This window comes from Canis lupus, chromosome 14 (genome assembly GCF_011100685.1).
Source record: "Canis lupus familiaris isolate Mischka breed German Shepherd chromosome 14, alternate assembly UU_Cfam_GSD_1.0, whole genome shotgun sequence".
In the NCBI taxonomy this organism is placed as follows: domain Eukaryota; kingdom Metazoa; phylum Chordata; class Mammalia; order Carnivora; family Canidae; genus Canis; species Canis lupus.
In genome coordinates, this window is record NC_049235.1 from 7,650,536 (window position 1) to 7,677,902 (window position 27,367).

The 27,367-nt window shown below is 58.9% G+C and overlaps 1 protein-coding gene and 1 long non-coding RNA gene across 5 annotated transcripts; one reads left to right on the top strand and one right to left on the bottom strand.

The window, feature by feature from the left end:
• Positions 1 to 507: 507 nt before the first annotated feature.
• Positions 508 to 27,367, bottom strand: FLNC (filamin C). 4 transcript variants are annotated; one of them, XM_038556574.1, is made up of 48 exons: positions 26,974 to 27,367; positions 22,325 to 22,573; positions 20,684 to 20,781; positions 20,384 to 20,534; positions 20,167 to 20,285; positions 19,908 to 19,985; positions 19,551 to 19,713; positions 19,188 to 19,388; positions 17,984 to 18,121; positions 17,494 to 17,620; positions 17,204 to 17,340; positions 16,833 to 17,026; positions 16,627 to 16,740; positions 15,860 to 16,003; positions 15,518 to 15,641; positions 15,213 to 15,373; positions 14,919 to 15,009; positions 14,660 to 14,829; positions 14,328 to 14,445; positions 13,975 to 14,237; positions 12,994 to 13,591; positions 12,143 to 12,316; positions 11,867 to 12,029; positions 11,434 to 11,594; positions 10,609 to 10,776; positions 10,395 to 10,518; positions 9,731 to 9,887; positions 9,466 to 9,655; positions 9,245 to 9,268; positions 8,885 to 9,132; positions 8,385 to 8,465; positions 7,978 to 8,077; positions 7,602 to 7,742; positions 7,201 to 7,329; positions 6,935 to 7,108; positions 6,149 to 6,310; positions 5,833 to 6,036; positions 5,243 to 5,395; positions 5,036 to 5,158; positions 4,714 to 4,956; positions 4,280 to 4,549; positions 4,041 to 4,178; positions 3,671 to 3,786; positions 2,975 to 3,107; positions 2,706 to 2,882; positions 2,336 to 2,554; positions 1,540 to 1,749; positions 508 to 1,442 (listed from the first exon to the last, which is right to left on the bottom strand). In XM_038556574.1, exons 1-48 carry the CDS (start codon positions 27,326 to 27,328, stop codon positions 1,255 to 1,257), a joined length of 8,163 nt encoding a protein of 2,720 aa, XP_038412502.1. In that variant the 5' UTR covers positions 27,329 to 27,367; the 3' UTR covers positions 508 to 1,254. The 4 variants fall into 4 exon arrangements, with proteins under 4 accessions (XP_038412502.1, XP_038412503.1, XP_038412504.1 ...); XM_038556575.1 differs by lacking the exon at positions 9,245 to 9,268; XM_038556576.1 differs by lacking the exon at positions 8,385 to 8,465 and having other exon boundaries at positions 26,974 to 27,366.
• On the top strand, positions 4,841 to 11,015 carry LOC119866516. Its single transcript, XR_005369312.1, has 3 exons — positions 4,841 to 4,977; positions 5,464 to 5,622; positions 7,815 to 11,015. It is a non-coding gene; the product is annotated as an uncharacterized LOC119866516 (long non-coding RNA).

Here is a 27,367-nt window from a genome sequence, read left to right on the forward strand (position 1 = left end):
ACCTGCCTTCGGCTTAGGGCGTGATCCTGGAGACCCGGGATCAAGTCCTGAATCGGGCTCCCCACATGGGGCCTGCTTCTCCCTCTGCCTGTGTCTCTGCCTCTGTCTCTCATGAATAAATAAAATCTTTAAAAAAAAAAAAAAAAAAAAAAAACTGTTGGTGGGGCCAGAGCAGGTCCGGACCTGACCCTGGACTCAGCTGGAGTGAAGGCTCCGGGCCTTGCATGGGGTGCTTGCTGGGTGAGGAACAGTTCCTGTTTGAAGGACCTAATTTATGGAACGTCTTTGAGACCAGGCTGCAGGGAAGCTGGCCTCCCAGTAGTCTAGGGCAGTCTTCCAGAACACTGTTCACCTCCCTCTCCCCCCCCAGCTCTCCCCAGCTGTCTAGGAGTCTGAGAACTAATCCCTGAGGCCCCTGGCAATGGTTCTTTCAGGTATCCTGCCATAATCCCAGACCCCGCCAAATAGGTGGTGGCCACCCAGAGAAAGCACGAGAACAAGAAGAGCTAAGCCTCTGCGACAGGCCACACTTTATTTGGAGTGTTCCACGTAAGCGACTCCCAGCAGAGCCGCCTGATATGTGCAAAAATCCCCCCAGAAAGCTGGGCCTCGCAGTGTGTAAAAAAGGCCCCTCATGGGGCAGAGCTGTGCAACTGTAAAAAAAAAAAAAAAGAGAGAGAGAGAGAAAGAGAAAGAGAGAGAGAAAGCAGTCCTCCAGGAAGCCTGGCGGGCAGATAGAAATCACTCTGGGCCAGGCCACGAGCCAGCACTGCTGCTGGTTCTGGGTCTGTTTTCTCCTCCGATTGTGCTTTCTTTTCCAAGTCCTTCACACTCTGGGGGTGGGGCCACCGGAGGGGCCAGACACAGTCCTTAGCAAGGTGGTCTGGCCGGCAGTGCGGCTTGAGGGTAACCTCTCTCACACACACGCAGACACCCCCAAACACGTGCTTCCCCACTGGCCTCAGCCCCACCAGAAAACTCGGGGCTTCCCTGACCCCTTCCCAACCCCCAGCCTGCCCTCATGTCACATTCGATGGGAGGTGCACTGCCCTGAGACAGATAAGGCCCTCCATCCCCCGGGGGCATGGCAGGGTGGGGAGGCCTTGCCCCTCATTTCACACCCCAGGGCAGGTGTTCGTGGTCTGACTCTGCGTGTGTGCATCTAGGGGTGTGTGTGTGTGTGTGTGTGTGTGTGTGTGTGTGTGTGCATTGGCTGGAGGTGGGGGCCGAGGCTGGGGGAGGCACTTCTGGGATTCAGGGCACGTTGACTTTGAAGGGGCTTCCAGGGACGCTTTCGTCGCCCCACTTGACGATGAGGATGTAGTCCCCTTTCTCCTTGACGGTGTAGGTGACGTTGTATACCCGGTTCCCCATGTGCTTCACATACACCTCCTCACAGGGGGTCTTGGGCCCGTGCACGCCCACCATCATCATGTTGGTGCCTAGAGAAGGAAACAGAAGGGGCTGGCTCACACCGGGGGCCTGCAGCCCTTTGGCACCTCACACCCGAGAAAACCACCCCTTTCCTCCCTCGCATGCCTGCTTTGCTGCAGTCCACAGTGAAGGAGTTCTTCTGGCCCACAAAGGCCTGGGACAGCCCTGGGCCCCGTGTCACCACCTTGCTGGCATCTGAGGAGAACTTAGGGATGGAGCTGTAGCTGGAGCCGCGGCTGGAGGATGACTTGGTCACGGTCTCCACCAGAACCGTGGATGTTTCGTGAAGGCTATGGCCTCCAGACAGCCGGGGACCTGAGGAACAGAGTGGGGTAACCACGAGTTGTGTGAGAGGCCTACGTCCCCTGGCAGCAGACCCTCGGCCAGCACTGACAGCCCCCATGGGCCACATCGCTTCCCCCGCTGTGGCTTCCAGAGTTCCCAACAAGCCCTGCGATGTGTACCAGGTCTGGCTCATCCCGAGGTCCTGGGCCTCTGATGGCTCCAGCCCTCACCCTGGCTTGGTCTGGGAACCCAAGTCATAGGGTAAGAGTCTTGCTTTGAAAACAACACATATCCACATAATCCTTCAGTGCTTTGAAAAGGAAAGCTCGCTAAATATGTACTGAGTTTTGTCTTCTAGGAAGCCAGAAACACAGGAAGCCAGGAGGGCAGAAAGTTAAGCTAAAGCTTGGGAGCCACTGCAGGGAAAAGAGTAATCAACGGATGGATTTCAAACATGATTCTCCATGACATCACAGAATGGTGTGCTGTGGGAGGCCAGGTGACCTTATTCCTGGTTAGTTGCCCGTGGTTCCTGGGTTAGAACATGGCCCAATGTGAATGGCCACTGGACTCATCCAGGCTGGGCTGGAAGGATGCACCCAACCAGGGCACTCACCTGTGACCTTGGCCTTGAAGGGGCTGCCCACGATGTGCTGGGGGCCACCATACTTGATGGCAATGAGGTAGTTGCCAGGGGCCATGGGAGTATAAGTGACCACATGGCCCTCAGGACACTCCCGACAGTCTAGCTGCACCTTGGAGGGGCCGTCGATGGTGACAGACAGGGCCCCTGAGCCCGCATTCAGGGTGTTGACAATGAACTCTGATGATACACCTGGGGGACAGAGGCAGCAAGGCTGTAGGCAAGAAGGGCTTGGGGCCCAGAGCAGACCCTGCAGGGACTCAGTGCCCCAGGACAGGGCAGTGCAGGACCAGAGGCCGAGCACCCCAATAGCCAGCCCTCTTCCCCAGCCCCAGGCACTCACCAGTGGTGCCTCCCTCAAGCCCAGGACCATAAGCTGACACCAAGCCTGGGTCCCCTGCCTGGCTCTGTTCCCCAACACGGATCTTGAAGGGACTGCCGGGGATGTGGGCACCGTTGAACTTGACATCAATAGAGTGGACGCCGTTCTCATGGGGGATGAAGCGGATGGTGTGCTTGTCTGTGGGGCAGAGGGTTGGCGAGTGAGGCTTTGCTCTTCCCCTCCCCACTCCAGAAGGGCCGCACAGGGTGGGCAAGGCTGGGGCAGCTCACCGCTGTCCAGCTCAGAGACGTAGCACTCCTCCACTGCACCCGAGGGCGTGTGTACTCTAGCGTCGATCACGCCCCGAGCACCATTCAGCTGCACCGCGAAGGAGGCTGGCTGGTTCACCTTGAGCCCTGTCTCCTGCAGGGGCCACAGAGGGTGCTCAGACTCCTGGGCAGGGTCTGGAGCACCACTCTCTGCAGCCCGACACTGCTCTCGCTGCCCGCCCAGCCTGAGGCTCCCAGCCCCAGCCTGGCCCAGCTCAGGAAGGTAGTCAACAAGGCTATGGGAGCTGGGAGGCAGGGGCTGGGCCTCTGGCCTTGGCGCCCACCTGGCTGTGCTGGGCACTGTGGGGGAGGAGATGCCGTACCCTGTTCTGGCTGAGGAGGTAAGGTTCACACGATAGAGGAGGCCAGTGCTGTATGGCCCAGAGGCCCAGACAAGGAAGGAAAATGTAACCTAGACTGGCCTGGGGGTGCTCCCCAGAGAAGGTGGCTCAATGGGAAGGACTAGGAGAAGGAGTGTGTGATGATCCTGGAGGTGAGACATGGCGCCCCCTGCTGTACAGATACTGGGAGGGAGGGAGATTTCTGCTGACTGTCCTTACTGAGGTCACTGCTAAGCTCCTGGACATGTTGACCTGCCTTCGACTCCTGCCCATCTCTTAGGATGGCAGAGGGACCCTACTACCCCTGGGCACATACCTGCAGGCTGGTGACGGTGAGGCGGCGAGCGTCATCTGAGAGGGAGGCCACAGGCACCACAAAGGGGCTGTCTGGTATGTGCTCGTCATTGAACTTGATGGAGACCTCATAGTCACCTGGGGAACGAAGGCTGGTTGGCACAGGCCCCTGGATGGCAGGTGGTAGGGGTGGAATCACCCACCCACCTCATCCCAGGATAGGCACCTTGGGTCCAGGGCTCAGGTCTGGAGAGAGACTCCCATCCCCAGGGGGTGTGGGGGTAGAGGGAGATGGGGCAGAGAAAGAGCAGGGACCCATCTGTGCTCTGGCCAGAATGCCAGTCTGAAGGGTCAGGCAGGCACAGCCTCTGCCTCCAGCGTGGACCACTCACCTGGTTCCTGGACAACATAGGAGACGCCACAGGAGCCATCTTTTCGGTCTTCAAAAGCAATCTCCGCCTTGCTGGGTCCCTCCACAGCAATGGACAGGCCCCCGGCACCTGCTTCTCGAGTCCAAATGCTGAACTCGGCTGGGGACAGGGAAGCAGGGCAGAGGCAGCTCTTTAGCACCACTGCCACCCCGCCGGCTGCCCTGGGGCCACCGCCCCCCCGCCCAGCCCCTGCCCCTCACCTGGCACACCGGCCACACCTCGTTCCAGTCCTGTGCCACCAGCCCTCACTTTGTGGGCACCACCTTCACCCAGTGGCCCCACAGTAAACTGAAAGGGGCTGCCAGGCACATGCTGACCACGGTATTTGACAGTGACTGTATGGGGCCCCATCTCCTGGGGCACGAAACGCACACTGTATGCGCTGTCTTCTCCCTCAACGATCTCTGCGGCTTCCATCTTGCCCGATGGGCTGGTCACCTGTGCAGTCATGTCCTGAGAACTGGCTTCACCTGCAGGGAGTGTGGATTACTGTCAAGGTGAAACTGGGGCTGCTCGCAGCCTTGGACGTTCCCTCCCTCCTCAGTAAAGCTTCTTCCTCCACCCAGAACACCTGCTGCCCGTGCCCTCCCCACCCTGTCCCACGGACCAGAAGGCCCGGTGCAGCCATGCTTACCCTCCTGCTGCCGAGTGATGCTGCCGAAGGAGCCCAGGCGCTCCCGGCCCAGGAAGTCTCCGAAGACAGCAGGGAAGGGATCTCCACCCACCTGGGTGGACTCCTCCACCCGCACCTCGCGCTTGGTCTCCCCACCCCGCGTCTTGCTGATCTCCGTGCGCTCTGTGCGGGTGTACGTGTGGCTGCTACGCGTGAAGGTGCGCGTCAGGCGCTCCTGGGCAGACACCATCTGGAACCAGTTCCCTAGGAGACACAGCAGCAGAGGTGAGTCGGAGGCCCCGTGCCCTCCCCAGAGCCCCGCCCCAGCTCTTCCGAGTCACACCTGGGATCTTGAGGTTGAGGTCACAAGTGCTGCCGATGGTGGCGATGGAAGGCGCCTGTCTGCGCCGGGTGATGCTTTCCTTCATGCGGCCTTCGCCGGTAACCTTCACAGTGAATGGGCTTCCTGAAAGAGGGGAGGGGGGCGATAGGGTAGCTCAGACCACTGGCCTCACAGCCTCTCCCTGCCCAGCCGTGGCCCACAGCTTACCAGGCACGTGCTTGTCAGCAAATTTGATGTTGATGATGTAGGTGCCAGGCTCCGTGGGGCAATAGGTGACTTTACATGTACCGTCTTCCATGTCCTCACAGTTGATGTCCACCTTGCTGGGGCCTTCAATACTCAGCCCCAAGCCCCCATAACCTGGCAGGAAACCAAGGACCCATCTCCCTCAGGCCCTGCCACTCTGCTCTCCCTTGCCCACACTACAGGCTCTGTCTGGAACAGGTGGCCGACGCGTATAACAACGAGTAATGAAAGCTGGCTCTGCAGGAGGAGGAGTGGGCCAGGTGCTGAACCAGAGGACCAGGGATGGGGCAGTGTAGAAAATTCACTGGAGCCTAGGAGGCCTCCTCCCCCAGAGAGGGAAGGTGAGTCAGAAACTCAGGACAGCTGAGCTTTCTCTTACATTTGAGAGAAGTGCATAGTCCCCCAAATGGACCCCGGAATGTGAATCCCAACAGAGATGGGGGCCAGGAAGTCCAGGGAGGAGGATGTGACTAAGGAGGCCCTGGGCAGGAAAGTTCAAGTCCTTGTTAGAAGCTCCAGCTGAAACAAGGGGTCCCTGGGGCAAGAAGTACCTGCATTGCGAGTGTCCACGATGAACTCCGCCACCTGGAAGGTGTGTCCCTCGGACAGGCCTTTGCCCCAGACCCGCACCTTGCTGGCGTCCCCAATCTCAGATGGCCCCACCAAGATCTTGAAGGGGCTGTTGGTGACGTGCTTGCCACTCTTGCGCACGCTCACCACGTGCTCCCCAACTTCCTTGGGGGTGAAGGAGATGCCTGTGGAGAGGGGCTGGTCAGGCACGGTGTCCTGAGCCTGGCAGAGCACCCCTTCCTGACTCCTGTCATGCCTTCCTCCTCCTGAGGTCCCTCCCCACAGCCCCATGCTCACCAATGTGCCGGTTGGGCAGGCGCTTTAACAGGCAGGGCTCCTCATTGCCGGAGGGGGCACGGATGCTGGCGGTCAGCAGGCTCAGGTCACTCTCAGTGATCTTCAGTGACACATCCGTGGAGGTGCCCACGTTCAGCTGTGATGTGCGCATTGAGTCATCACCTGGTGGGGGAATTTGACATGTCAGACTGTGAGGACTCCAGACAGGCCATGTCCTCTTGGCTCAGGAAACCTCCTAGCAGACCCCACTGGACTCAACAGATGGGACCACTCAAAGGGCAGAGGCCCAAGGCCCAGGACAGCACAGTCTTCATTCATGTGTTAGCCACCAAAGATTACTGGTGGGTCCAGGACCCTGGCTGCCCCGTGGATGCCTCAGGCCAGAATGGGTTCAATCCCTAATCCATATATTTTAATTGCAAGTCGTGGTTTCATGACACTGAAACACTAGGCTGGACTGGATGATGTAGACCGTTGCCTTCCATGTGGCTCTGACCTAGTTGCTTAGCCTCTCTGGGCCTACTGATCTATCAAAAGAGATTATACCCTAACTTCACAAGTTATTTCAATACTAAATGAGATGATGTATTTGAAAGCATGTGGGGTGGTTGGATACTCCTCATCTGCTATTGACAATGGAGTGTTCTCTCTATTTGTCCAAACAGACCTCTTTCACCCAGAGAGGCCCCTAGTCTAACGCCCTGGGTCAATCAAACACGCTGGGCTTGCACATCCAGCACGTGCCGGGGCTTGGCCTGTAGGCCTGTGTGCCCACCCCTGCCCCACCTGTGATCTTGGCTGTGAAGGGGCTCCCTGGGATGTGCTTGTCATCAAAGCGCACGATGATGCTATAGTCTCCGGGCGCAGTGGGCAGGTAGGACACGGTGCAGGTGCCGTCCTTGTTGTCCTTGCAGGTGATCTCAGCCTTGGATGGGCCCTCCACAGCCAGGGACAGACCCCCTGTACAGGGAGGTGGGGCTGAGCTCAGATGTTCCTGCCCTCAGCCCTGCACCTGGCCTCCTACCCCAGCCCTCTGCCTCCCCAGCACTCACCTTCCCCAGCATCCTTGGTGACAATGGTGAAGGTTGCCGGCTTGTTGACCATGCCATGGCTCAGGCCTGGCCCATAGGCACTGACATGGCGGCTGTTGATGGCGTCCACGTAGAACTGTAGGGGACTTCCTGAAAGCAACCGAGAGAAGGGGCGGTGCCGGTAGTGAGGACAGGAGCTACCTGAGCCCACCTGTCTCCCACGTGACTCCCTGACTTTCTCTGTCTGCCATGGGGCCTGATGGAAGTCTGCCTCCTACTGAGATAGCAGCCTCCTCGAGGGCTGGTGTGGCATCTGCAAAGAGCAGGTGCTCGAGGGACGTTTGTTGAAAGAAGGCAGGCAAGGATGAAGTCACCGTGGGTTCCTCTCAGCCCAGCCCAAGCCCAGCCCGGCCCCAACTTACCAGGGATGTGGTTGCCGTCATACTTGATCCCCATCTGGTGTAGGCCTTTCTCTGTGGGTGCATATCTCACCGTGATGGTGCCGTCCTTGTTGTCGGTGATGTTGGGCCGGGCCGTTTTCCCAGAGGGCATCCGTACCTCCCCTGCCAGGTAGCATGGTTATTAGGGGACCCCGTTTTTTCCCACCATGCCCACCCCTTTCTTGCTGCCCTCAGGCACCAGGAGACAGCCCGGAGCGGCAAGATGAAGCCTGCACTGGGATGTAGGAGCCTCGAGTCTGAGTTCCAGCCCTGTCCAGCTTGGCTATGTGACCCTGGGTAACTCCCTTCCCCTCTGGGCCTGGAAGGTGACCCCTTCCCAGGCAGCGCAGGACAGTACCCGTGAGTTCCCCTTTCTGCACAGTGAAGGGGATGACCAGGTTGAAGGGCCTCAGCATGGATTCCATTGGCTCTGCAGGCACCACTGGCTCCTCTGTGGCCTGTGTAGGGGAAAGGAACGGTTGGCCAGGGAAGGTGTGGGGAGCCTAGCCTGAGTCACAACTGAAGTCGGAGAAAGTGAGGAAAGAACAAGATGGTTAATGGTGAAGCCAGAGTGGCAGGAGAAGTGTGTCAACCGCAAGAGAAGAGGTGCTCAGCTTGGAGGCCCATCTGCCCAGATTGACACCCGCTTGCTCCCCAAGATGGCCCCCCCAAACCATGCCCCAGCCCTGGCCACAGAGAACTAGAAGGAAGAAGTGAAGGAGCAGGGGGAGGGCGAGGCGTGGCCCAGGTGGGAGGCAGCAGTACCCAGTGTGTGGGGTAGGTGCTGGGCCGGGGCAGCTGCAGCACGTCAGCAGGCTCCTCCACGTGGGGCATGGGGTCACACGCCTGGGAGGCAAGGCACGGAAAGCATGGGTTGTGGCAGGCCAGTCCACACCCGCCAAGAGACCAGGAGCTAACTCTGAGAATGGCCCAGGGACCTGCAATTGGGCTACCCCTGGGGCGGGATGGCTATTTCATGAGCTTTATCCTCTGGAGGGCTTCATCGTCCTGCGGGGCCACCCTGAGGGGATGTATAGGGACTGTGGGCCTGAGGGTCAGTGAGGTGAGTTCTGACCGACCACTGGAGGGACCAGAGACAGGGGCTGTGCTCAACTCCCAAGTTGGAGGGCCATGGGGAACCAAAGGCTTGACTCCAGAACACTCGGCCCACAATTCATCAGACATGGGGATGGGTTCTGGGATTTCTTGCTGCTGCTAACCAAAGGCCCGTCTCCTCAGCCACTGCCCCAGGCCTTGGAACTTACCAGTACATGGAAGGGGCTGTTGGGGATGTGCTCGCCTCCAAAGCGGATGGTGATGACGTACTTGCCGGGCTCAGGTGCTGTGTAGTAGATGTCAAAGGTACCATCGTGGTTCTCAACCACGTCCACGTCGAGCTCCGCCCCATCCGGCGTGGATACCGTGCATGTCACCTTCCCCTTGCCTGCTGCCTTGGCATCTACTGTGATCACGGTCTCCTCCCCGATCTGGATGCGGGGTCCCAGGCAGGCACCTGCCACCCAGAAGAGCCAGGTTGAGGGTCTATGAGGGCTGTGCCCAGTCCCTCTCCATTCCCAGCTGCCCCTACCACCTCAGCCCATGGCAAGAAGAGAAAGGGCACTCACCCAGGCCATGGCCTCCAATGGACACTGGAAACAGAGAAGAGTGTGAGGCCACACAGCCATGGGGAGGAAGAGGGGGTGGGGGATGGGGGCAGATGAGGTGGGCTCTCTGACCAGCAGTCCCCTAAGGACTGGGCCAGGGACCTGGAAGAGCTAGGAGGGGGCTAGGAGGGGTGCTCCATGGTGAGCAGGAGCAGAGTACAAGGCGGGGGGTGGGCACCCACCTGTGACAAGACACTTGCTGGCATCCCCAGTGGGCAGGGCATGGATGCGGAAGGGTGAGTAGGGGATCTCGTCGCCACCATACTTGATGGTGATGGTGTACCGGCCACTCATGTCTGGCAGGTAGGACACGGTGTACGTGCCATCCCCGTTGTCTCGTATGTTGGCCTTCTTGGGCTTTCCCTCCGGATCCTAGGAGGGAAGCAGAGGTCAGGGCCTGCCTGTGCCCAAACCCTGACCAGGGAGGTGAGCTACACACAGACTCACCAGGATCTGGACGGTGAGCAAACCCTCGCCAGCATCCCGGGCATCAATGGTGAACTCCACAGGCAGGCTGGCAGGGATGCCAGAGGCATTGAGGCCAGGGCCACTGGCCCGCACCTTGCTGGCATCGTGGGCAGGAAGCACCTTGATCTTGAAGGGGCTTGAGGGGCAGAAAGGGTGGACAGTTGGCTGCAGGTCCGGGGGGAGTGCTCCCCACAGACAGAAGCAGGAGGGAGGATTCTGCAGGGCAGAAAGGAGGGAAGAGCCCACATCCCGAGTTCTGTGGGAGGATAACCTGCGGGGTTACCCGCTCATGATGGACCCAGAGCATTTCTGCGTTCCCCGGAAGATGCTGTGGTCAGTTTAAAGAGGAGGGTGTGGAAAGCTTCCTTCTCCCACCACCTGCTTTTTCCCAAGGCACTAATTTTGTGGCTATGTGGCAGGAAAGCCTGACCCAAGGAGAGCCCCTGCGGCTGAGCGCCTCTCTGGGGTTACAGGCAGGGAGCCCCAAGGAAGAGTGGACTGGGGGGCTGAGATTGAGACAGGTGAGGCCAAGGCAGATGGGAGGGGCACCCCCAGGACCCTGGCAATGGCCTGCAGGTACAGCCCCCATAGCAGGGCCCCAGAACTCAGGCTCAGTGTGTGAGAGCCCAAAAGTAGTTCTCACCTGCGTGGCACCTCCTGGTCAGCATACTTGACAGCTACCGTGTAGGGCCCATCCGTGGCTGGGGTGTAGTGGACGGTGTGGGTGCCACCTCCATTGTCAAGCACCTCCACGGGCTCGGCCACACCTGGACAAGGTAGGCAAGGTCAGCAGAGAGCCTCCTGATGCTCCATCCTACCGGCTCTCCTCCCCCCACCCCCACCTGGACATTCTGTACCTGTGGGGCCCAGCACGGCCACTTGCAGTGGGGCCCGGCCAGCTTGGCTGCAGTCCACTGTGAAGGTCTGGGGTACCCGGGCCCGGACACCGGCCCCCAGACCTGGCCCTGAGCACTTCACCTTCCCAGGGTCCACCACGTCCTTCACCGGCACCCGGAAAGGGCTCCCTGCAAGGAGGAGGACGTCAGCCCCAGCCCACCTGCCTGGGAATATCTTGGACACTGAGGAGGCAGCTAGAAGGAGGTCTCTGAAATGCCTCAGGGAGGCCAGACCAACATGTGCAAATGCTTAAGACCTTGCTAAGAAAATGTAAACAGGAATAAACAAACTTGGCTGCAGACAGCGACGGGGCAAACCTCATGCGTAGGGCCACAGGCCTGGAAGAATTCCTTCCTAAATTAAATGCTCGAAATGCATCTTAAAAATAAGATCCACTTTTGATGGTGTGAAATTAGAAAAGGTCAAAAAAGTCCAATTTCAACATGCCCAAGCTCTGCAATCATAGAAGACAGAACGTGTGCCAGCAGCTCAGCCCTGCAGGGGAGCAGGAGAGGGTGCAGACAGAGCAAGAGGGTGTGAGAGGCGACCTCGCTGAGCCAGCAACAGGGGCCTGGACTGGGTCTGAGCGACTGGACCCCTGAAGTCTCGTGCTTCAGGCGAGGGGCCAGGACACCAGCTCTGGACTTGTGGGCATGAACTGGAGGGGCCATCTCGTCCACAGCAAGCACCGCCCTGCTTCTCACGCCCTCAACACCCACACCACCCCACCACCCCACCCGCAGCCTCACTGCTGCCTCCCCCAGCGGCCTGCCCTCCATGCACACCTGGGATGGGCCGCCCCCCGAAGGTGATGTTGACGTCATAGTCTCCAGGGGTGAAGGGGATGTACTCCACGGTACAGCTGCCATCCTTATTGTCTTTGCAGGACATCTTGGCTTCCGAGGGGCCCTCAATGGCTAGGCCGAGGCCTCCAGTGCCAGCTCCCCTGCAAGGTGACACACTTGTCAGCTCTGCTAGTGACAGGGAGAGGGAAAAGTGGCTGACTGGGGTGGGTGGAGGAAGGAGGGCAGGCCACCAGGGGGCCAGCTGAGGAGGGAGGAGCTACAGGGGTTGACGTGAAGCACTGCAGGAGGTTTGCTCCTAGGTCACCCTTGAGGGGATGTGATGAGGCTCACACAGAAGGACAAAGGAGAAGGGCACATGGCTGGGTCAGGATGGCCATGCCTCAGGGGGCAGATTAGGAAAGGGGGAGGATACCTGGTCTCCACAGTGAAGTGGTTGGCCTTGTTGACTAAGCCACTCTCCAAGCCTGGCCCGAAGGCCCGCACTCGGGTGGGGTCACAGCCCTCCGTCACGCCCACTCTGAAGGGGCTCTTGGGCACAGCTACGTCGTCATACAGCACCTCCACCAGATGTACGCCTGGAAGCCGGCCACACACAGCAAGTCAGGGTGTGCACAGCCCCCGTGCCCCGGCTGCACTGAGCAAGCAGTGATGGGAGCCCCACCGTTCCCCCCTCAGCCCATGCTCTCACCCTCTTCATAGGCGGTGTACTGCACTCGGTAGGTGCCATCACCATTGTCCGTCACATAGGTGTCTGTCTTAGCACCCGAGGGGTTGAGTACACGCGCTGTCACATGGTTCCCACCAGTGGCTGTTAGGGATCTTGCATCCACAGTGAACTCTGTGGTCACCTCACGCAGGACACCTGGGTCCCAAGAGAGGCACAGTCAATGTGGGTCAGGGACAGCTCTCACATAGTTGCTCACATCTCCACTCTCCCTAACTCCCAGGCTGTCCCTCCTATCCGCCAGCTACCTCCCCGCCTGAGCCCAGCCACCCTCTGCACCCCTGTGCACTCCAGGCCCATCTCCCACAGCCCCTGATTTGTTCCCATCACCACCCTGTGACACTCTGTTCACATCAGATGTCCCACAGTCTCAAGGGTGAGTCTGGGTCTTCTCTCTCCTATACCTTCCACCCCCACGCCTAGCCAGTGGCTGGCCCCCAGCAGGTGGCCACTCATATTACTGAACTGAGCTATATTTACTGAACGGTCTCCTAACCCTCTACTCCAAAACTTTCCCTCTATACTCTCCACAGTGTGGATTTTTCAGGTCAGGGACATGATCCAAGAAAGCTAGGCTCTCCTCAGAAAGATGCACACAGGCAGGCACAGGTTTGCTACAGGAGCAGAGAGGCAAAGCTCCATGCCCAGCCTCTGGCTCTTGGTTCCTTCTCTGGGGTATCTGAGCCCTAAGAACTCCAGGCTGCCCCCCAAGCCCTATTTTCACCCAGCCCTGGCCCTCCCTAAGCCTTCAGCCCTGCTTCCCTCCCTCCTGCTGATGCCCATGGCTCCCTGACTGGCTCCTTCCTCTCACTCACCATGAGGCTCCACCCCGGGCCCTGAGACCTTGATTCCACTGGTGTCAACAGCAGGCTGCACGTGGACGCGGGTGGGGAATTTGGGGACAGGGTGCCCGCCATACTTGATGGTAATGGTATAGGTGCCAGGAAAGGCTGGGCTGTAGGTGATGTGGTAGGTGCCGTCTGCGTTGTTGTGGATCAGCACCTCAGCCTTGACGCCGGCATCCGACAGGATCTCAATGGTCAGCTCAGCCTCACCCGCCTCCGAGCAGTCCACAGTGAAGGTGGCTGCCTCGCCAGCCTTGCCACGCTCCAGGCCAGGCCCACTGGCCCGCACCTTGCTTGGGTCAAACACGGGCCGGATGGTGGCCTTGAAGGGTGAGCCTGGGATGTGGGCTTCAGCAAATAGGATGTTGATGGTGTACTCGCCCGGCTCCGTGGGTAGGTAGCTGACAGCACATGAGCCATCACCATTGTCCTGGCACTCGATCTTGGCTTCGCAGGGGCCCTCTACAGTCAGCCCGAGGCCGCCGGTACCTGCCCCCTTGGTGTCAATGGAGAACGGTGCTGGGCTGCCTACCAGTCCACCCTTGAGACCAGGGCCATAAGCACAGACCTAGGAAGAGGAGCAAGTATATGGGTTCCTGATATCCCATGGTTGGTCTTCATGGCTCCCTACCCAGCTAAGCACCTTTAAATGTAGCAGCTACTACAGACTGAGTCCTTATAACAATTCCAGATGAGGAAGTGGGGACAGACAGATTAAATCATTTGTCCCAGTTAGTGAACCTGGAATGCAAGCCCAGTGCAGTCAAATACCACACTCTTAATAACTAAGCTGTCTCAAAGGCAGGCCCTGGGATGGGGGAATCACTTGGCATTGGGTCCTTGGCTGCACTCACTCCAGGTGCATGGGTCTTCTAGCCTCTGCCCCTGTGATTCCTCCATCTTCCCTGTAAACCCCCATACCCCAGCTCCCTCCAGCTGCCATCTCTTCACCTTGGAGGGGTCAGGGGGCAGGACACCTTCCACAGCAAAGGGGCTGCCAGGCACTGGGTGACCATCGTAGGTGATGTCCACCTTGTAGGGCCCCTCCTCAGGGGGCATGTAGCGCACAGCCTGGGTTTCAGCTCCACCCCCAGGCTCCACCTTGCAAGGTATGGGTCGGCGAGAGGGTGAGGTCATCCGCACATCCAGCTGGCCCTGACCGCCAGCCCCACGTGTGTTCACAGAGAACGCCTGTTCTTGCCCCACAGCCACCTCTGCGGAGAGGGCAAGGGACACAATGAACAGAGACTCCAGCCCATCCCACAATACCGGTCACTTCCCAAGGCAGCTCCTGTCCCACTTACTGCTGTTCAAGCCTTGAACTTTGACTTTGCTGAGGTCCAATGGGGGTGCCACATTCACTACAAAGGGGCTCTTGGGGACAGGGTCCCCACCATAGGTCACTGTCACAGCCATGTTGCCCTGTTGGGTATGAGAAGAGGTCAGAACTAGGTGGGTTAGACATAGCCTGGCAACACACCCTTGGCCAACATGGACTTGAGGCCCAGAGGTGCACAGCCAGAGAGGAGGGGTGGCAGGAAAGGGGCCAACACTCAGAAGTGGCCCTAGGAGACTGGAGAATGGAAATTCAGGACCCTATCAGCCAGGAATGGTGAGGTGGGGTGGGGGGACACACCTGCTGGACAGCTGTGTACTTGACAGTGTAGGAGTAGTCATGGTTGTCAATGATTTCAAAGTCCCGCACAGCTTCGCCCTTGGCAGCCCCAGCAAAGTGCACATCCAACTTGGCCTTGCCGGCTCCCTTGGTCAGTACCGTGAAGTGAGTGGGCTTCCCAACTTCCACACCTGGGGAGCCCAATCAAGATGGCAGGTGAGGGCCTGGGGGACACCCAGCCCCACCTCCAGCCCAGCCCCGCACCTGCCCAGACACCTACCTGTTCTGTTCAGCCCAGGGCCCTCAGCCTTGACCTTGCTGGCATCATGGGATGGGTCCACCTTAATATGGAAGGGACTGGCAGGGATCTCCTGGATGGGAAAAAGACCTGGTGAGGATAGGCAAAGCCAGCTTCTGAAAGAGTCCCCTTTGTTTTTTCTGAAGCATGCTGCCTGCACACAGAAGTGCTCGATCGATGGCTGCAAAACTGTCCCCAAATGACATCATATCAAGCTGCTGGCTTAGACATGGAGGGTATAGGCTACCAGACTGCCACAGGCCAAGGGTGGGGTACCTGGTTGGCAAACAGCACCATGATGGTGTAGCGGCCCGCTCCCGGGGGTGTATACTTGACTGTGAAGGTGTCATTGTCATTCTTGATGATGTCAAAGTCGATGTCAGCTTCTGCAGGGCCCACTACGCCAGGGGCGCACTTGATACCGATACTCACATCACCTGAAGGGAGGCAGGCACAAAACCGTGAGTGGGGTCTCAACAGCCTCACCCACTTAACTAGAACTCTGCCCAGAAACAGGGTGGAGCCAGAGCAGGAGCCCCACCCCAGGCCCCTGCCCCCACCCCAGCCACAGCTGGGCGCACCTTGCCCAGCCTCACTGCAGTCCACGGTGAAGTAGGTAGGCTCGTTGGCCTTGAGGCCTGTCTTCTCCACGCCTGGGCCATACACCTTCACCCGCTCAGGGTGGCTGCCTTCTCCCACATTTACCTGCAGGGAAAGGGGTCAATGCTCAGCACAGTGCTCCTCCCACAAGGCCGCTTTCCTCAGCGCTACCAGGCCAGCCTTAGTGGTACCGATCTTAGCCTCCATGTGGACAGTGAGGTGGGGAGCAGGTGACAAGGGCCCAGGGACAACCAACATCTCCTGTGCAGGGTTCCACCCTCCCCTGGGACCCCAGCGGCAGGAAGCAAGACAGGAGGACATACCCGGAAGGGGCTCTTGGGCACGTTGACACCTCCCCAGGAAATGATGATGGTGTGTTTAATGGGCTTGGTGGGCACATAGGAGCAGCGGAAGGTGCCATCGCCGTTGGGAATGACCATGATGTTGACAGGGCAGCCATCAGCGTCCTGTGGGCATCACCAAGCGAATCTTAGAGTGCTCAGGCCTCCTCAGAGCACTGGCGCCCTCTGCTGGCCTCCATGCCCTCCTCACCCACCGCCTCTGACCTCAGGCCAAGGGAGCTCCGCCCCACGTGCTCTGGTGGTCAGGGCCCGCCCTGGGAGCCTAGAGATCTGGCTCTAGGCCATCTGTGTGGCCTGGCCTCCCAGTTAAGCATCTGAAATGTGTTAGTGGGGGAGAGGTTGCGCTAAGTCACTGTTTCTAAAATTGAATAGTGAACATTTTAAAGAAAAATTATCCTCTTGGACCCAAGAATACATTCATTAACTTCTAGAGGTTAGTGGCTACCAGTTTGAGAAACTGATTTGGGAAGCCAAGTCTATCACTGGCTTGAAAGATAATCAAATAATCTTTCAATTCAAAATTATTAGTACAACAAAATACACTTTTGGTAAAATATGCTCTTATGAATTCATCAGAAAACACAAAATTTTGTTTCCCATAGTTCTCCTGGATCCATAAGAGTCAGTCCTGCCATGCTACAATTTCCTCTGCCTCTCACCTGCCCCCACCTCCCAGGGCTCCTGCCCCAGGTGATGGGGGCAGCAGGACTGGGCAGTAAGTACCCCACCTGGGCATACAGATTCAGGTCTCCCTTGCCAGCGGCACGAGCATCAATGGTGAACTCCGCAGGCTTGTCCACGATGCAGCCTGTGGGCTCCAGGCCGGGCCCAAAGGCCTTCACCTGTGTAGCGGGAGGAGCAGAGAGCTAGGTCAGGGCCTGGAGGAGGGCCCTCTCCCCCAGTTCTGGGCCCTTGTGCAGGCGCTGGGACCCACCTTGTCTGGAAAGCAGTCGGGTGCGGCTGGCTGGATGTGGGCAATGAAGGGGGAGTCTCGGATGTCCTCATCATCACAGATGACATGCACAGCATACTCTCCGGGCTCTGTGGGCCAGTACCTCACATCGCAGGAGCCATCCCCCTTGTCATCACACTCAATCTTGGCCTGCGAGGGCCCCTCAATGGAGAAGCCTGTGTGCAAGGTACAGAAGATCAGAGGGCACAAGAGGCAGCTCGGACACTCAGGCAGGACCCCTATGTCCCACTCCTGATACTACCCAGCATTCCCACCCCGTCCCCAGTCACTTCCCAGGTCCCTCCATCACACCACTCCCCAGCATTCCTAGCTGCTACCACCCAGCCACTTACCCAGTGTCCCCACCTCCGTGCCAATGGCCTCCACCACAAAGTCGGCTGACTTGCCCACCTGGCCAGTTTTCAGGCCAGGACCCCAGGCCCGTACCTTCTGTGTTCCTGCCTCTGGGCTCACCTGTACCTCAAAGGGGCTAGGCAAAGAGGGATCTGGTGTCAACGCCAGGAAGTACCTCTGCTGGGGGTAGCCCTCCTCTCTTCCCTCACAGTTCCAGGCAGCCCAACCTCCCTCCTCCCACCCTGTGAGGGTCCCAGACAGGAAGGCATAGAGTGTGCCCGGTGCTTACCTGCGGGGGATAGCATAGCCGCCCCATGTGATGGTCACCACGTACTTCCCAGGCACCACAGGGTAGTACTCACACTCGAACACACCATCTCCAGCCTCTCGCACCTTTACTGGCTCCTCTGTGCCCTCTGAGGAGATGAGAGGTGGAGAAGGGGGTGTGATCAACAGTTTGGGAGTAACAGTTCCTCCATCCCTCAAGGAGCCCTCGGAACCCAGGTCCAGCCTGAAGGCAGCACTACCAGTGGGCAGAACTGAGATCAGGCAGGGATCACATGTCATCCCTGTGCCTGACACCTGGGGTTGCACGTAGGGTGAAGAGGATCATTCCCGGCTTGCAGTTGGGAAACTGAGGCAAGAGAAGAGACGATGGGTCTCTTTGGAGCCTCTCCAGGGGGGCATGGTACTGCTGTCACTGCCCTGAGGGAGCCAGACCCACTGGCCGTACTTCCTCCCTGCTCTCCCATTCCCCAGACCCAGGCCCTGTCACTCACTTGGCCCCTTGACTGTGACCTTGAGCTCTCCGCTGCCGGCACCCTTCGTGAACACCTTGAAGTCAGCCACCTCTTTCACACGCACACCCTTGGGCTGCAGGCCCCGCCCAGAGGCACGGCAGGCATTGGGGTTACAGGCTGGGGGTTGGAGAGAGAAGATTACCGAGGCTCTGTCTCAGGCTCCTCACCACTCATCCCCTACCTCCCTGGGCATAGTCTTCCTGACCCTCACAAGCACAGGGCTCTGCCCTCATGCATCTTCCCCCTGTACTCCCTGGGGCCTCTGACACAACCGGGGCCTCTGAGAGCCAAGCTGGACAGCGAACCACTAGCAACCCTTCTCGCTGGGCTTCTCAGAGTCCGTGGTGCCTGGGACAAAGATACAGCAGAGCCTGGCAGAGAGTGGGGCAGAGAGAGATAGGGGAGGGCCCCAGACCACCCCAAGGCACCCACCTAGAGCCACCTGGGCCTTCTCAGGCAGACCCACCATAGTGGCTTTAGGACTAAGTTATGCCACGAAACACTAACATGGCCTCAGAACAAGAGATACTCAACATGAAGCCAGCCAAAGGCAAGGCAGGGAAATCAGCCTGCCATGGAATGCTACCACTGGCAATGAACCCAGACCTGGTTTCTAAACACAGGCCAAAGAATGGTGATCTCAGCAGAGAACCCAGTGGGGGGCCACAGACTAGGCAAGGACATGTACTCCTGGCCTACCATGGAACCTGGGCCCGGCCACATAGCACAGGTGAGGCCAGTTAGCCATGGACATGCTGGCCGCCTCCGCCAGACAGCACTAACTTGGCACCACTTTCTTGGCCTGGTGGATGATGTGGGAGTGGGCGAGTGATGGCAAAGGTTCTGAGTGGCAGAGAGAAAACTGGAAGGAGGAGTCACCACCTGAGGGCCTGGGCTATGGGTGTCATCACATGTGCCCCTGCAATCCTTCCAAGGTGACACCTGTCTCATATGCTTTCCTATGGTCTCCTGACCCTCCCTGGGAGTAATGTGTGGAGAGATGATCGGGATGAGATCTGTCCAGAGCTACCCACATCCTCACCACGACTATTCTATTTTAAAGCTTCAGCTGACTCCCTGGATCGGGTCCTTCATTTCCCATAAACCCTCAGACCCAGAATGTGGTGGCAATTCTGTGTCCCGGCCTCAGTGAGGGTGACTGTGGGGGACAAAGGATCTTTACCTTCTGCCACATGGACGGGGAAAGGACTGCGGGTGATGGGGGCACCAGCAAAGGCCACATGCACCGTGTGGGGCCCCTCCATCACAGGCCTGTACGTGCATCGGAATGTGTTATCACCCTTGTCTTCCAGGGCCACCTCCACTGTGTCCCTCCGGCCCTGCGGGTCCACGATCACCACGGCAACATCACCAGTCCCAGCCCCTGCCAGGCACAAAGGCTGTGAGTGCTTGGGATCTGGACACACACAGCTGCTCAGGATCCCCTTCTCTGGGACTGCCCACCTCTCTGCCCCAGGCCCCCATCTGCATCACCCAATGCAATTGTGGGCTGCCTGCCTGACATCCCCCTGGGGCCTACCCTTACCCGCAGTGTAGATGTCAAAGTAGGTGGGTTTGTTGGCCACATTGCCCATGGGCTCCAGGCCAGGGCCACGGGCCGACACCTTGTTGGCATCCCCCAGGGCCATGCCCACGTTCACCTCAAAAGGGCTGCGTTCGATGTTCTGGCCAGCAAAGAGCACGGTCACCTAGAGTCAGGGGACAAGTGTTAGCTTCTTAGGGAAAGCAATTCTGAGAGGGGGTGGTGGGGCAGGGCAGAGCCAAGAATGGGGGGAGATGGGCTGCTGGGTGTGCTGGGATGGGGTGGGGTGTGGGCAAAGAGGGGTCCACTCAACCAGGGCTAAGGATGAGAATGGAATGGGGAGGGTCTGCAGGGAGATACCTTGTGCAACCCCGCAACCTTAGGCACATAGGAGACAGCATAGGTCCGGTTCTTGTCATTGTTGGGAACCACCTTGGCCTATGGGGAAGGGAAAAGATCAGAAGTCACAGCACCTGGCAACACCCACGGGGATGCCTCCCCCAGCCCCCAGTATAGCAGCTGGTTCTGGCAGCCATCTCCAGGCCATTCCTGCTATCAGCCTGTGGTCTCTGGTTGCAAGCCCATGCCAATCCCTCTGGTCCCCAAAGGCTCTGCATACCTCCTCGGTGTGGCCCTCAGGGTCCTCAATGTAGACCAGCACCTCACCCACACCGGCATCCACCGTCTGAACAGTGAAGTGGGCAGGCTGCAGCACCGTGTTGCCGTGGGGCTCAATGCCTGAAGGACAGAAGGCAGAGCCAGGGTATTTACGGGACCCATCCAAGGACGTATCCAGCTGCACCGGGTCCATCCAATCCCAGGCCCTCAACACATACCAGGCCCGTAGGCGATGGCCTTCTTTGGGTTCAGCTGCTTAGAGCGAACAGGGGCACCAGGCTTGAGTTTGGCCTTGGGGAACTGGGACAGGTAGGTCATGACAGAATGCTCATCCACGTTGGGATCCACAATCTCCTCAGGGGCAATCACCTGCCACAGAAAGGAATGGAGTCACAGGGTGCCTGCCACCTTGCAACCTTACTTCTCTCCCACGTCCTGGCTGGGCTCCTTATAGACCCAACCTCCCTCCTGAGCCCGCTGGCCCCCCTTCTCTGCCCTCTCCCCATTTACTGGTGTACCTGGGGCACCCCGAGCCAGTCGTCCGCCTGCTGCATGGCCTCCCGGGCGTTCTCCACAGGCTGGTTGGGGTCCCAGGCCTCCCAGTCAGGGCAGAGGCCTGGAAAGATGGTAAATGGAGATGGTGACTTGGGGGGAGTAGCCAGTCCAAAGGCAGAGCATTTCCTTGTCCGACAGCCTCGCAGGCTGTGAATTCACATGCCCTGCTTGAGGCCCCGAGCAGCCAGGTGCCTCCTGACCACTTACGTTAGGGCGCATTGGCTGGGATGCCCATCACTGTTGAGAGGCACAGCAGCCCTCCCTAGCACCAACAATGAGATCTTTCTGCCCTGGCTGACGCAGCCTGGCACCAGCCCTGCCTGTCAGCCTCCTGCCTGCCTGGGCCCCAGTGCAGACCCTGTGGGGACACCCCCATCCCGTCCCTCCTGCCTCGTTCCTGCTGCCTTGGGGGTGCACAGAGGAGGTGAGAGGCCCCATCCTGCATAAGCCTGTCCCCCAAAAGGTCTCCTCATAGCCACCCTCAAGTCCTAGACCTCCAAGCACTTCCCACATCAGCCTTAGGGCATAAGACACCCTCTCCTTCCTCACTGACCACTTGGGGAAACTGAGGCACTTAAGGGCATGTTTTGAGAGAATGGGTTCTCCTCTGTGGACACCCAAAATCCAGCCCTCCTAATGGGAAGAATGCTGAGGCAGCCCCAGATCACTCCCGTCAAGGGGTGCAGAGGTTAGGGGGTACTTGGTCCAGGCCAAAGCTGGAGGAAGGGTGATGCTCATTGGTTGGGAGGGGGCTGGCTCAAAGGCTGGAATCCATGACCGCCGGAACAGCTGAGCTCACTGCTGGCGGCCTCACCAGCTGTGGGCAATGGCTCAGCAGCTGGGAATGCTTCCCAGGCACTGGTGCCCCCGCCTCCCACCCCCTGGCTCCCCACCCCCTGCTCCCCGGCTGACCCTAGGCTGGGGGAGGATCCTCCCAAGGGGCCAGCGGGCAGAGCTCATCCACCTATCCGGGTTAGAAAACGACCTATCTTCTTGGGAGGTGATGGTCAGAAAGGGAGCTGCCTATGGGACAGGCACTAGTGCGCGATGCCTCAGTCTCTTCGCCCTGAGCTGTTCCCACCTGACGAGGCCAGGGGCTACAGCGAGAGAGGGCAGGGCTGGGTCACCTGCCACTGGGCAGTGCCACACCAGCCTCAGCCCCTCCTCAAACTGATCCCAGGGTCTCACGAAGAAGAACCTTCTCAGGACCTAACTCCTGGCCTTCTTGCCACATTTCTGTTCTTTCAGCTCAGCAGAAACGGTACCCATGTGGCAAAGTAGGAAGCTCATGGAGCAGGAAGTTGAGGCCTTGGGCTCTAGTTCAGTTCTGCCACAAATAAGCTGTGTGGTCTTGGAGAGGTCACTGGCCCTCTCTGGACCTTAGTGTCCTTGTCTGTAAAATGAGGAATTCTGAACCTTTTGAGGCAGCTGCAGGATCTGGCACAGATCAGAGAGGGCCTGCTGCCAGCGATGATTCTCGGCTGGAGCAGGGGCAAGCCTCACCGGCGCTCCTGATCCCCCAGCCCTGAGATATGCATTCTGACGGGCCCAGGCCCCAGCACCCCCAGCGAAGGGCTCCATGATGAGCCCTCTGGCCCACTCACCAGGGGCGCAATTGTCCACCAGGGCACCCAGAGCCTTGCCGTCCTGCCAGTCACGGTTGAAGTTAGTGATGGGCAGTTGGGGCACCTTGTTCTGGATCCAGCCGAGCAGACGCTGTTTGGGCGTCTGCTTGCGGGCGTCCTCATCATCCTCATCCTCCCACATGGGCATGGAGATGGAGTAGTGCAGGATCAGCGTCCAGATTAGACCCAGGATCAGCTTCAGGTTTCCATCCACGATGGCCTTGCTGTCTGCAGAGCAGAGAGAACAAGCTGGACTCAGCAAAGGGGCTGCCCTGAACAACTCAGCTCCTGAAGCTGCTGCTAGAGCACGGGGGATCAGAACTCCTGATTCTGGAACCTGCCCCCTTCTCTGCCTACCAAATTCTCACCCTCCCACAATGCCGGACCCAGAGGACTAATGCATTTGTTTGGGTCTCTCCCCTGGAAATGAGGTTGCTTCCCAATGTGCCTCCACAACAGGTGCTTTCACCTGAGCAACAGTGCACGCATGGGCCTCCATCAGGCTACAAGCACCTGGGCAATTCTCCGGGATTGTGAGCCTCTTGGGGACAGACGCTGTTTTGTTTCTTTTTTTTTAAGTTTTATTGAGGTACGCCTGACATACAACAAACTGCACATATTAGAGCATACAACTGGATAAACTTTGACGGCACGTATACAACCAAAAAGCCATCACCATGTCATAAATGTATCCATCTCTCCCCAAATTTCTTTGCATGCGCCCCTTTGTGACCCCTCTCTCTGCCCCTCCTTATCTCCTCTTCCCAGGCAACAACTGGTCTGCCCTTGGTTACTATGGATTAGTTTGCATTTTCTAGAGTTCTATACAAATGTAATCGTATAGTATGTACTCTTTTCGTGTGGCTTCTTTCACACTAGACACTATCTTACTTCTCTAGACTCTGTAGAACTTGGTTGGGTCTCAATAAATACTGGTTGAATGGGTGAAGATTTTAAAAACTGAATTTGGAGAGGAATAGAACTAACCTGGTTCCAGCCAAATTTTCCTCTGAACACCATAAAAGGCTTTTGGAACAAAGTTCTGGAAGGAGGGAGGGGGTACAGTGCAGGCTTGAGTAAGGCTTGAAAATCATGTTTTCAAATGCTGGGGCCAGTAGGATTTCACATGAGCCAGGAAGAATGTCACCCATGTGGACTCAAGTCTCAGAAGCTCAGACACCGCACCCATCCCTTCCTTTGAGGAATACCAGAACAGGTCCCCCAATATTTGGGGGGCCTAGTTCACCTTCCACAGCCAGAAAGAAATATCCAGGTCCCAAGGTGACCTGGAGTATAGATCTTTGCAAACCAGCTTATTTATAAAAGACAGCACACGAGTGAAATCCATCAGCTTCCCTGAACACCACTTTTAGGAGGTTTGGCGGGCAGGGAGACTCAGCCTTGTTTACTCGTGTTGCCTGAGAGATAGGAGAGGGTGGGGCTGGAGCCACCCCTCCCCCCCTTACACATCTTTTCCTCCTTCTCTAGATCTTGGGAGAAAGCAGTTAGGAGACCAAAGACCTGGGGAACTCCAGCATCCTCCACCCCATCCCACCCCCACCAGCCCCCAGGAGGGAGAATCTCAGCCTCCCTGTCCCTGCGGCCTCCAGCTCTAGCCCCCTTGGCTCCCCCACCCTTTCACTGATTCATCCTTCCTTCCCCCGCAGCTCCCCAGCCCGCCCCCTCTCCCCCTGGCTCCACCGCAGCACAATGGTTTGGCAGCTCTCAGATTCCATGACACACTCCCGGCCTCCCGGTGCTTCAGTGCGCTCTCTCAAACACTCGGTCCACAATACTTTCACACAGCCTTGACACCCAGTGCCCCGCAGCCTCTCACCACCCTGACAGCCTCCAAAGCCAGTGCTCACACACCCAGAAGTGCTTCTTGCAAACTAGAACCAGATTCCTGGGAGGGAGGCCCTGAGGTTGCCGGGGTTGGAGGGGGTGTCATTCATATTTGCTTCAGGGAGAAGTTTCTCCCCAGTAACTGGCCCTGGGCCAGACAGCAAGTGGTCCACTGCAGCCTGGGGCAGGAGAGGGGCCCCGAGTCCTGCTCTGGAGCAGTGACCTTCCTCTCTGAACTCCCCCCCACCCCCAGGCCAGGCAGAAGAGGGAGAGCTCCAATGGAGCCAGGCTTCCTCCCTCATTCCCTGAGCCACCACTTCTCCAGCCAGGGGACACCCCCAAAGGGGTGGGAGGAGCCTGAGAGCCAGTCCTTGAGGCCACCCCAGGCCTCAAGTGAAGGGGGAGGAGAGAGAGCCTGGGCGAGGGAGGTGCCGGCACAGCTGCTACCCCCTCCAGCCCCTCCCTCAGCTGTTGGCTCTAGAAGGAATAGCAACTGGGGAACAGCTGCGGCACAGAGCTGCCTCATTAGGCCTCTTTGTTTGGAGGGGCTGGGGTGGGGGGGCGCCGGGTCGGGGTGTTGGGGTAAGGGTGCAAGGCTCCTTCAACCCAGGCTGAGCACCCCTCCTTCAGGTGTACTTCTCAGCTCCCACCCCACTCCTAGAAAGGGAAGTGGGGAGACTTTTTGACTCCCTCCCAGGTGCCCAGATGCTCAATTTCAGTCCTGAGACAATGCCCAGAGGAGGCCCCTGGACAGCCCCTTCCCACCACTAGGTGGGCCAGAGGGAACCAGAGGAAGCAGAACAGCCAGCCCTGGTGGAGAATCCCTTGACATCTCCCGGCTGGGGTGAGCAGCCCTGCTGCCGGTGCCCCCTCCCCTCCACCCTCAGCCTCAGGCCTGGCCCCAAATTGCTGACAGCTTATCTCATCAGCGCGAGTGAGCCACTTGGCCCAAATGGGGAACAGTTCCCCTTCCTCTCAGCGGGAACCGAGGAGCGTCCCTCCCACCCCCAAACCATCTTTTGCTTCTTCCCCCTCTACTCTGAGCCGGCCCCTCTACAGCTGAGCCAAGGGGCTGGAGCCAGGCACCACCATGGGGGAGGGGAGAGGTGCGCTCAGGAAGGATGAGGCCCGGAGAGGGGCTGGCCACCCCCGCAGTGGGGAAGGGAGGGGAAGGCTGAGCAGTTTCCTATAAAGCTCTGGTAAGGCCCCAGGCCCTGCCCTTGAGACACCACCTGGGACAGTCAGTCCTGTGGGTCAAATCCCAGCATGCAGGGGGATGACAGCCCCAGGACTGACTTGTCTCTGCCCCCCCCACACACCATCTGACCCCCCCAACACACACATACACATACACACACACTCATGTAGCCTTTAGCCCCACTACAAACACCAGGGCCCCCTCCCCCACTCCCTGTCCTCAGGCTTGTCCTTCTGGAAAGCTCAGAGACATCTGCTGTGTCACGGAGGCAGGGCTATTTCCAGGCCAGAGCGGGTGGGGTGGGGGGGCAGTATTGGGGCAGGAGGGGTAAGGCCTAGAGAAAGGACTGGACAGGGCAAAGGGCCCCGGACTGACTTCAGCTGCTAATTCAGGAGGCCGAGAGAAGCCCTGAGGGACAGTGGGGGTGGACAGACATTCAATTATCTAGAGAAGTCTCTGGGGGTAGCCTGGTGGGGAAAGGCACTTGACTCCATATGAAACTCCTCTTCTGGGGCCCTGGAGTGCACCCCAAGGGGCCCTTTCCGGTAAATCATGGCAAGACTCTTAAGGGCTTATCACAGGGGTTGGGGGTCTTCCCTGGGCCCTTAGCCAGCAGGGAGCACAGCAGGGCTGGGAGGGGAGGAGCAGCCCCTGGCCACTCAGAGCCCACCCCCAGCTCCCTAGCTCCCTAGCTCCCAAGCCTGGAGTGCCTCCCCACCCCCACCAGCACTGATACACCTTCCAAATCTGGTTACACTCAATGACTTCCTCCCTTCTACAGTCCTTCCCCTCCCTCTCCTCAACCCAGACCTTTAGTTGCAGCCAATGGGGGCCAAGCGGGTGGGCTGGGGCCTGGCATGGACTTGGGGGAGCACCCTCCCAGGCCAGCTGAAGCTGGAGGTGGGTAGGCAGGGGTTAAGGTTCTCTGCACTCGCTCAGTGCCTTTTTAGGTTTCTGAGGCTGGGCTCTGCCTGCCCTGGCCCAGGGGCCTGAACCCAGCTGCTGAGCACATGCCTGTGGAGGGCCCCCGGCCCCATGCCTGCCCAGCCACCAGCTCTCCCTGCACCTCTCAGTCCTCAGATGGGCAGTGGCTGGGACCTGCCTTCAGTGGGCTCCTCCTCCGGTGGGGGTGCTAGGAGGCAAAGAAGCTATTTGCTTTGTTTAGGGAGTAGACACCCCCAGGAATCGGTAATGGGCACTGACCCTGTCTTCTCAAGCACTGGGCTGGGATGGCCCCATGGCAAGAAAGGGGACAATGAGGAGAGGAGGGTTGATGGGAGTGTGTGCGGGAAGGCTGGGCTGGAAGACTTAAGAACGGTAAGGTCTGGACTCCCCCGGACACCCCCCAGATGCCCCTATAAGGACAGCCCGGTGTGCAGGCAGTGCCCGTGCGGCCTGCGTCGAAGGGCTGGGAAGTCCCTGTGCCTCCCCGCTGTGCCGGGGTCGCCCCCTGCCCTAGCTCAGCTCCCCGCGCCCACCAGCACCAGCACCAGCACCAGCACCAGCACCAGCACCAGCACCAGCACCCGCGGCGCAGCCCCCAGGGCCCGCCCATCCTCAGGGCGCGTCCCCCTCCCGCACTGACCGATGGACACGAGCTTGATGTGCTCGCGCTCGAGGAACTCGAGGGCCACGGACACGTTCTCCAGCTTCATCTGGCGGAAGTTGGGGCGCGGGTGGAACTTGCGGTACATGCGCTTCTGGCTGAGCACCTCGAGCAGCGCGATGAGGCGCAGCCCGTCGCTGAGGTCGCGCTGCAGGTCGGTCAGGCGCTTGCCCACGCACTTGAGGTGCTCGTTGCACCAGCGCGTGAACGTGTTCTGCTGGATCTTCTTCCACGGCGCGTCCTCCGCCAGGTCCTTCTCCGTGGACGGCATGTCGTCCACCTCGTCGGCCAGGCCGAGGCCCGCGGCCTCCGAGTAGCCGCTGTTGTTCATCATGCTGGGGCGGGCTGCGGCGGGCTGCGGCGGGCTGCGGCG